This window comes from Anomaloglossus baeobatrachus, chromosome 3 (assembly GCF_048569485.1).
Source record: "Anomaloglossus baeobatrachus isolate aAnoBae1 chromosome 3, aAnoBae1.hap1, whole genome shotgun sequence".
Lineage (NCBI taxonomy): Eukaryota > Metazoa > Chordata > Amphibia > Anura > Aromobatidae > Anomaloglossus > Anomaloglossus baeobatrachus.
The window spans coordinates 617,908,518-617,918,590 of record NC_134355.1 but is presented as its reverse complement, the minus strand read 5'-3'; the positions used below and the strand labels follow the sequence as shown (position 1 = coordinate 617,918,590).

The 10,073-nt window shown below is 51.3% G+C and overlaps 1 protein-coding gene across 1 annotated transcript; it reads right to left on the bottom strand.

The window, feature by feature from the left end:
• Window positions 1–1,451: 1,451 nt before the first annotated feature.
• Window positions 1,452–4,269, bottom strand: ID2 (inhibitor of DNA binding 2). The gene is made up of 3 exons (XM_075338761.1): window positions 3,876–4,269; window positions 2,821–2,885; window positions 1,452–2,135 (listed from the first exon to the last, which is right to left on the bottom strand). The coding sequence occupies exons 1-2, from the start codon at window positions 4,221–4,223 to the stop codon at window positions 2,829–2,831; spliced, it is 405 nt and encodes a 134-aa protein (XP_075194876.1). The 5' UTR covers window positions 4,224–4,269; the 3' UTR covers window positions 1,452–2,135; window positions 2,821–2,828.
• Between the last annotated feature and the right edge of the window lie 5,804 nt (window positions 4,270–10,073).

The following is a 10,073-nucleotide window of genomic DNA, read 5'->3' as shown; positions in this document are numbered from 1 at the left end:
ACATACCCAATCTGTAATCAGTAGAGCTTTATGTGTGGTCAACAAGCAGACTGGCTGGTGGATTTTCTTATCTGATCAATGCATTGCTTGTTTTAGCTTCACCCATAGTCATGAAAGCCCTCTGGCCGCCAACCTGTCAGTGCACTGTTTGTATTCGATGAGGACAGCTCTGGCTTCCAGGCCTGAGAGATGGATTTTGTGTCAAGGGCAAGGAAGGGCAGCTGCTCCAGACTGCGCGGCGCCTCCCAAACACCTGTTTAACTCAGGTTAAAGTGTTACCGCGTACAGGTGAGGAGGCTCCCTTTCACCGCAAGAGTCCTTCAAGCAAAGCAATTATAGCCGGTCTTCAAGATTAACCCCTTCTAGTCACAACTACACCAGACTTCAAAGTCTAGGATGAAAATACCAACCTGTACATTACTAGGCAAAAAGTTTTATTTCACCATTCAATAGGCTGAGTTCATATAACATAATCCATGGTGAAGAATGGCCATAGAGATGCAGCTAAAGTGAAGAGGTACTACTAAGTTCCCTTAGTTTTAGGTTTGGTAAAAATAAAAAAAAAGGTAATTCACCTACTCAAAAATTAAGTTATAATTTCAGACTACGCTTTGGAGCCTAATATTTCTAGTACAAAAAAAAAAAATTAAAAAAAAAACAAACAGTTGTACCGTTTTGAAAACAATGTTCATATACACTTATCAAGACAGTACAACTGGACAGTGAAGGCAACTCATGAGTAAACTTTACCTGGAGCTCCATGTAAGAGCAAAGTACCTATAGTACAAATAAAGCAAAATTGGTCAATTGATAGCCACCGCTAATCATTGAAACACCAAATAAGAGCAGAGTTTATGTCCATAGTTGTAGTAGAGCAAAGTTTGGACAACTTTAGAGTGCAACAACTTACTGCACCTCTGCCTAAAAAGGGGTCACAAGTATGGATGATCGAATACTTCGATTATTCAGCTTTGCAAATATTTTACGAATACCAGGCCGCTATTCGATGCACAAAGTAAGTCTATGGAAAGCCTGAATAGTTGTTATTCGTGTTTCCCATAGACTTACATTGCGCATCGAATATTCGCGAATAGTCTAATCGCAGCGAGGTATTCGGAAAATATTCGCGAAGCTGAATCAAAGTATTCGATCATCCCATGTCACAAGCAAAGGGCTTTTTTCCCCTCAATAGCCACTTCCAATGATCAATGATTTAGGCTATCACATGATTACGACCATGAATGGTCTCATCACCCTTGATCCAAGTAAAGCTTCTTTACTGTTCAAAGTCTCCTAGATAATCATTTACCGGTACAGGGTCAAGGAATGTGAATCATATGGAGTCTTGGCACAAAGACCAACAATGAGCACACAGATACGGTGGGAAATTTCTACATTAACCCATCAGTATGTCGTAAAAGCATGATTAAAAAGGCACAGAACTAAAGTAGTCATTTCAATAAACACCATTGATTTATTCTGTATAAAAAGCTTACAACCAAACTTTTATAAAAAGTTTAGCATGATTAAGTCTTATCATTACACATTTGCAGAAATCAAACATCCCTGCTACTGTACAAGGGCATTTAAGAGGGAAGAAACTTGGAATAAACAGTTCACAACGTCTTATTTAACTATATACAAGTTTGTTATCGAGTCCAGTCCAATAAAAATCTCTATAGCTGGGTACTCCGCTTGCCTGCTCATTACCTCCGTGCTTCACCTTTTTATTTAATAAAAGGCTTTAAAGGAAAAAAAATAAAAAAAAATAAAAAAAGCTGATGGTAAAAGTGGCAAATCCCTTGTGGTACGACATCAACTTCCACTCCCCACGTAGGGGAGAATAGTGAAGAATTAAGCCTTCCGCGGTAGGAAAGGTCCATTATTAGTCTTTTCATAAATAACTAAAAACAGCAGTCCAAAGCTTGGCTGGGAATGCAAAGTAAATCGGGGTAAAAAATAAAAAAATAAAAATAAAAATAAAAAAAATAAAAAATTTGGATGCGAGTCTCTTTTCATAGCCACATTGAATCCCCTTGTTCCACAAGCTTCTGTACAAATGCAGTACTCAAATAATGAAATAGGGAAGTCTTGTAGCCATGTTGTGCAAAGAAAAACACAGTCAATGTGAACACCTGCAAGAGATTGAGAAGGAGGGTTTTAGTGGAAGAGATCAGTAGACAGCCTGGCGCCAGTGAGGAAGCCACCACTGCACATTTAACCAAACACTCATGCTCCAGATGTACACAGGAGCCGGGGGGTTAACCCTTTGCACTCCGCATGCTACGCCTGTAACAAGCTGGGTGTCCATGCAAAAGACCCCCCACGACCCGATTAACCCTTCCAACACCTCTGATAGGCAAAAGAGCCTTCTTACAAAAGTATCACTAAATGATCCTCATCATAATCACTGTGCACTGCATGTATAGCCGCTCTTGGGGGGCGGGGGGTGTCAAGAAGTGACTGGGACGAGTGCAAGTCAGGTTTCCCAGGCATGACAGGTTAAACGGTAACATATGATGGAGGAGGCGGGTGGGGTTGCAAACCCGTTCTGTTTGGATCCATTTAACTGCAATGAATGTAGGCGCCAGTCGGCTGCTTGCAGCAATTATTTGATTAAACGCAGCCACTTTAAGATGATGACAGGAGCCCACAAGACGTTTAAGGCATTAGGGAGAATTCCCAGCTTGTCTGCATCTCATGAGGTGTGTATTTAGGGTTGGAGGGGGGGGCTGGGGGTTTCATTGCAAAGAAAATCCATATACACTTGTTTCAAATATCTATAGGAGCAGCACAAGCTACATACAACGTGATACTCACCATTTTGCTTAAGGACAAAGAGCTTTGCTGTCATTCGTGATGAACTCTGTTGATAAATCCGACGCCTGGACGGGGGGAGAGAAAACAAGCACGTGTTACTATAATGCGATGGGATGCAGGTGGGCGCACAGGGCAGGGGGCAATCATCCACACGAGAGGGGATAGATGGGTGATCATCAACACGAAGAGATGGAGGGGTGATTAGCCACCTGGCACTGGAGAGAGGGCAGGGGGTGAGCAACATGAGAAGATTGAGGGGTGATCAGCCACCAGACACTAGGGGCACGGGGATCATGAACACAAGAGGAGATGGAGGGGTGATCATCAATACCAAGAGATGGAGGGGTGATCAGCCACCAGACACTGGGGGAACACATGGGAGAGGGTGCACGGGGAAGGGGGATCATCAACACAAGAGGAGATGGAGGAGTGATCAGCCACCTGGTACTGGGAACACAGGGTAGAGGGGGATCATCAACACAAGAGGAGATGGAGGAGTGATCAGCCACCTGGTACTGGGAACACAGGGTAGAGGGGGATCATCAACACAAGCGATAGAGGGGTGATCAGCCATCTGGTACTGGGAGCACATGGGAAAGATTGCACAGGGCAGGGGGATCATCAACACAAGAGGAGCTGGAGGGGTGATCATCCACCTGGCACAGGGTAGAGGGGGGAAATCATCAACAGAAGAGATGAGGGGTGATCAGCCACCTGGCACTGAGGGCACAGGGTAGAGGGGGATGATCATCAAGAGGGGATGAGGGGTGATCAGCCACCTGGCAATAGGGCACAGGGCAGGGGCAATCAACACGAGATGGAGGGGTGGTCACCTGGCACTGGGGGCACAGGGAACAAGAAGCATCACAGACCTCACTAGAAATATGGCCAATGATTAACACCATACCGGCCAACATGAAGGCACAATCAGGAGTGGAATATGGGAATTGTATCTATTGAGGGTTATACAATGTTAAGCCTTATGGAAGGAACATCATGCAGTGGTCTTAACCCCCTCCTCCCCAGAGTGCGCGGCCGTGCACAGGGCTCTGTACCTGCAGCGTCAGGATGCTGATGTCTGTATTGATGGTGGTCAGGGGGCTTCGGCTGGAGGGGGGGCTGGACAGCCTCGGGTGGTGCAGGCTGACGATGCTGGGGTGGGAGTCCAGGGCGATCTGCAGGTCCAGGATGTAGTCGATGACATGCTGGAGGATTTCCATCTTGCTGACCTTCTTGTTTTGCGGAATGCTGGGCACCAGCTCCTTCAGTTTGGAGTAGCAGTCGTTCATGTTGTAGAGGAGGCTCATCGGGTCATCCACTGGCGTTTTGCTCCGGGAGATGCCCAGGCTGTGCTCCGTTAGGCTGCTTTTCCGCACGGATCGTACAGGGCTGAATGCTTTCATGTTTGCCGGACTTTCCTATCTCTCACGCCACCAACCTCACAATGACAAGCTCAGAGTGAGCGCAGCGCCGGGTGCTCTGCCTTATATACCCCAGCACGGAGCGGCTGACAGGTGGGCGGTCTCCTGCCTCACTATTGGTTGGAAGCGGTGAGCGCGCTCTGCTATTGGCTGGCAGGTTAGACTCTCGGAATGTGAATTCCTTCCGCATTCTAAACCAATGACTGGGGCTGGGGGCGGGGCCTGTGTCATCACAGCTGTGCTAGTAAATAGTCGGCCGCACTCTGTCACATCACATAGCCGGGGCCGCAGCGGAGCGGCATCACCAACACTCCATCATCACCAACACTACCATCATCTACACCCCCCATCATCACCACCATCATCTACACCCCCCATCACCACCATCATCTACACCACCACCACCATCTATATCACCATCATCATCATCTATACCCCCATCATCACCACCATCATCTACACCACCACCACCATCTATACCCCCATCATCAGCATCATCATCATCTATACCCCCATCATCACCACCATCATCATCATCTATACCCCCATCATCACCACCACCACCATCTATACCCCCATCATCACCATCATCATCTATACCCCCATCATCACCCCCATCATCACCATCATCATCATCTACACCCCCATCATCACCACCATCATCATCTACACCACCACCATCATCTATACCCCCCATCATCACCACCATCATCATCATCTACACCACCATCATCTATACCCCCCATCATCAGCAACACTACCATCATAAACATCACCAACACACCATCATCTACACCATCACCAACACACCATCATCTACACCCCCATCATCACCCCCATCATCACCACCATCATCTACACCACCACCACCATCATCACCACCATCATCTACACCCCCATCATCACCACCATCATCTACACCACCACCACCATCATCTATACCCCCATCATCACCACCATCACCATCATCATATATACCACCACCACCACCATCATCTATACCCCCATCATCACCATCTATACCACCATCACCATCATCTACACCACCAACAACACCATCATCACCACCATCTACACCACCATCACTATCATACACATCACTAACAACAAGAACACCCCCATCAACATTACCACCATTGTCACTACCTTCAACACCACCGTCGTCACCATCAACAATAGCATCATCACCATTCTCACCATCATCATCATAATCAGCATTACAATCACCACCTCCTCATCACCAAGCTCACCACCATCATCATCATCATCATCACGACCATCATCATCACTATCACCATCCTCAGCATCATTCTCCTGGATGTGCTATGCAGCCCGTCATGGGTTAAATCATTTAAGGCTATGTGTGCACTAGAAAGTGCCATTTTCTTAAGAAAAATCCAGACCCTCTTAAAGAATCCCGTACCTGTGGTAAAAAAAAACAAAAAAAAAACGCACCAAAACCGCAGAGCAATCCACATGCGGTTTTACCGCGGTTTGTCGCAGATTTTCCGCAGGTTGGTTCCTGCGGATTTTTACGTTTATATATGGCAAAATCCGCAGGTACCTGTGAAAAAGTAGTGACATGCTCATTAATTCCGCAGCGGGTAAATCCGCTGGTATAAAAAAACCTCAGTGTGCGCAAAGCATTTTTTAAAACCCATAGTATTTGCTGGGGAATGACTGCAGCAATGTTAGACATGTTTTCTGCAGCAAATCCGCGGGTAAATCCGCAGCGTGCACACATAGCCTAAAGGGAACCTGTCAGGTGCAACATGCATCTGTGGCGCCCCTGACCTGGTCAGGCACCACTGAGTACTGCACCCATGCTGGGGACAGTACAATACAGGTAATCCAGATGGCTGACTGGGGTGTGGAACACAGGCGCATAGTGATCAGGTCTCACACATGTACCTTTGAGAGGACCCCTGGGGATCCCAGGAGGGGGCAAAGCCTATACCTCCACTGGAATAGTGGCAGGGGGTCAAAAGCCTCCATCTCCTCTCAAGGGGTGTGGTGGAGAGTCTGGTTGCTAGGTGGCGTAGGCAAGAACAGGAGAGGAGGAGCAGTGAGCCAGTGCAGTGCAGAGTCCAGGGAGCTCAGAGCAGGAGCAGATCCCGTGGGCTGCTGTAGTCTGACAGCGTCCGCGCAGTGGCTACTGACGGGGGAGAACGGTCAACTAGGAGTGCTACCTGAAAGCCAGCTTCAGCTAGAGAGAAAGCACGGAGTGGGAAGTAAGGGGACTGCTAGAGAGCACCAGGCCCAACCGGGCGGCAGATCCCGAAGCGAAGATAGATCCAGCTTTCTTCTGCTAAACCTGCCGGTGTGGGGCTCTCAAAGCCCACACCACAACACCACAAAAGCCGCAGCCACGTAACCGCAGTGAGGGCCCATAGGTCACAGGAGGCAAGCAGCTGGAGTGGCCTGGTCCGGGGAACAAGCAAACGGCAAACAAAAGGGGGAGAGAGGCTGCAGCATCTTCCCTGGGTGACCCCCATAGGGACTCAAAGTCGGGGTCACCCCAAACCACCAAGGGCTAAGGAAGGCGAGTCAGTAGTCACCCTCATAAAGTCAGCCTGAAGGATACCTGGTTCCCATCTGGTTCATCCCAGCTACGCCCGGGTTACTCACCCTGCCAACAAATGTGAGTAAAAACCCTAAAAGACCTCCTGCCTGTGTGGTTATTCTGCGACTTGTGGTACTACAAACCCACACCGGGCCCTGGGGCTTGCCTCACTCTCAGGAGGCTACTACATCCGACTGCACCCACCATCAGCCCCAGGCGTCCCCTAACCTGCAGTGGCGGTCCCCACTGACCGCAATACTGAGAGTGGCGTCACGATCAAAACCGAAGATTCCCTACCTGTGACCAGCACCAGCTACGTGGAGTCCCTGAAGGTAATGCACCGATACAACACCTGTGGGGCTTCACATCTGGCGTCACGAACAGGATAAGGACTAGACCTGTTCAGACAGGTGACCATGTGCCTGGGCGGTCCGCTTGAAAAATTGGAAGCGCCGCCATATTGCCACCATGAAAAGCGCGCTGAAAAACAACAGCAGCCCGCGCTGGGAGAAGTTACCGCCCACGAAGAGGTGTGGCTACCCAGAGATCCCCTGCAGAGTTCTGACCTTGCCAGCTATGAGAGTGGAAGCGTCCAGAGACGGCGGGAAGGAAAGAGAGCCACAAGCCTGCTGCTGGGAGAGGAGCTGCTGAAAGAGGCAGAGCAGAAACTGAACAGCTTGCTATCAGAGGCAACGGCGAGTCCACAGCTGGGGTGTCGTGCAGAAGACGGCGCAGAAGAAATGGCGTCTGACCGCAGGAATCCAGAACCGGGCTCCGCTGCCTGGTGGTATCGGGAGCTGGCCCAGTTCTGTGACCGACTGGAGACCCGGGTTGTGGAGCAGATCCGGGAAGAACGAATGGAAATGCTGGAGATGACCGTGGCGGTTCGGGCCTATGAAAGGAGAGCCGCGCGCCGAGTGCCAGACAGGACGGCGACGACGCAGACCCCGATGCTGCCACCGGTGGGTGAGTCAAGTGATGCCCCGGCCAACGCAAGTGCCCCGACCCCTGCTGCCACGCCCGCGGTCCCCGAAGAGGCGTCCGGTGCGGCGACGCTGAAGCAGGCCGCAGCCACGCCAGGTGCGGCCTTCCAAGCCCCAGCGGCCGCAGCGATGCCCTGCTCGGCCCACCAAGACCCGGTCCCTGCAGCAACGCCCAGTCCGGCCCGCAAAGAACCGGCTGCCACCGCGACCCTCATCCGCGTCGCAGGCGTAACGCTGACCCAGGCCGCCGCCCTGCTAGGCCCGGCCCGCCGAGACCCCACCGCCGCAGCAACGCTCGTCCGCGCCGCAAGTGAGGTGCTGGACCAGGCCGCCGCCATGCCAGGCGCGGCCCGCCAAGACCAGGCCGCCGCCATGCCAGGCGCGGCCCGCCAAGACCAGGCCGCCGCCATGCCAGGCGCGGCCCGCCAAGACCAGGCCGCCGCCATGCCAGGCGCGGCCCGCCAAGACCAAGCCGCCGCCATGCCAGGCGCGGCCCGCCAAGACCAGGCCGCCGCCATGCCAGGCGCGGCCCGCCAAGAAAAGATTACCTCATCATTTACCCCGGCCTGCAAGGCCAGAGCAGACACTGCTCCCCAGTCCACGGAGGTCCCTGATAAGAAGCCCACGCTGGGAGAGAACTCCACATACTGGCAGCTGAAGGCCGACATGGAGGCCAAGTTTCCGCAGTGGTTGGTGGATCAGTACCTGCGCCCTCCGCGCACCCCCAAGGAGATTCAGGCAGCCCCTGCAGCCGCGCCAGAGAGTCCACCGCCCGGACCAGCTGAGGACCACTCATCCCCAGCGCTGCCACAACCAGAGTGCAGCGAAGAACTAAGGGGGAGAGAAGGCCAGGAAGCTGAGGAGCTGACTCCGGAGCCACCAGCAGTGGATCTATACTCAGAGCCGGAGATGTTACCCTATTCACGTTGGGATGAGGAGGACTTGACACCGTCTGCAGACGAAGATCAGCCCAGAAACCTTACCTGGGGCCCTACAGGCATTGAAGTACCAGCACGGCAGAACCCAGCCCGCAAGACAAGGCGTCGCAGCAGAAACCAGTTGTCCCCTGCACCACAGTCTCCAGAGCAGAGAGAGGTCACAGCCAGAGACCTGCAGGAGAAAAGGTTACTGAGAAGGTCCAGAGCCCAGGCCAGAGGACCCCTTTGCAGAGGAGTAGTGGAGGATTTCAATTTGAGAAGTGGATATGGATTCATTGTAGCCCCTGGTATCAAAGAAGGGATATTTGTCAACAGAAGAGATGTGAGAGCTCATCTGCCTAGAGGACACCCTGGCAGAAATCTAAAGATGGGAGATTCAGTCCAGTTTACTATGCACCAAGGCGAAAGAGGATTGTATGCTCTGGACGTAACACAAAGTCCTAAAGAAAGAGAAGGAAGACAAAGCAGAGAAAAAGAACCTACGGATGAGACGACCACAGACGACGACAGAGAGCAGGAAAGCAGCAGGTGCCGCAGCCATACAGGCTCAAGCCCTGGTAAAGAGGAGTAAAGTGAAGTAAAGTAAAGAAAGAAGTTACCAGTTGAAGTTTTGAAAAGTTTGTTTGCAACGTTCTCAAGTTTAAGTAATGTGCCCACAAAAACTATTGTGAGAAAACCATAAACCTTAAGGCTATGAACTGGCTATAGCCACAAACTCTCGCAGTGTAAATAGTTACACCAGAGGGCACCACCGCCACCAGAGTCAGCCTGTTTAGGGGCTTGGCTCGTCTGCAACCAGGAGGAGCCCGTCCGTATATAGGGCCTTGGCTCACCTGCAACCAGAGAGCACGCCTGTTTATGGGGCCTTGGCTCACCACCACAAAGAGAGTACCTGGTCAGCACCAACTGTGGAGGCCGCCTCTACATCCTGCCAGAAGAGGCTGAAGGCGCGGATCCACCAGGCCAGGTATACCCTGAAACCACCAGCCCATGAAAGCCGCCTCTACATCCTGCCAGAAGTGGCTGAAGCCGCGGCCAACGTGAAAGGGTTTTGGGTGGGTTAACGGACTTGTGGGTGGAGGGTGGTGATGTATGGTACCTGGTGCTTTTAAATGTTTTACATGTTTTAATGTTTTTATGCATTTTAAAATGTTGTCTTGCAGCCCGAGGACGTGCTGGTGATAACTAAGGGGGAATGTGGCGCCCCTGACCTGGTCAGGCACCACTGAGTACTGCACCCATGCTGGGGACAGTACAATACAGGTAATCCAGATGGCTGACTGGGGTGTGGAACACAGGCGCATAGTGATCAGGTCTCACACATGTACCTTTGAGAGGACCCCTGGGG

Excerpts from the sequence above, each read along its gene's own strand:
- ID2 (XM_075338761.1), bottom strand. The coding sequence starts at position 4,223 with ATGAAAGCATTCAGCCCTGTACGATCCGTGCGGAAAAGCAGCCTAACG. Across the intron at positions 2,886-3,875 it reads TCAGCATCCTGACGCTGCAG|GCGTCGGATTTATCAACAGA; the intron begins GTACAGAGCCCT and ends CCCCCCGTCCAG.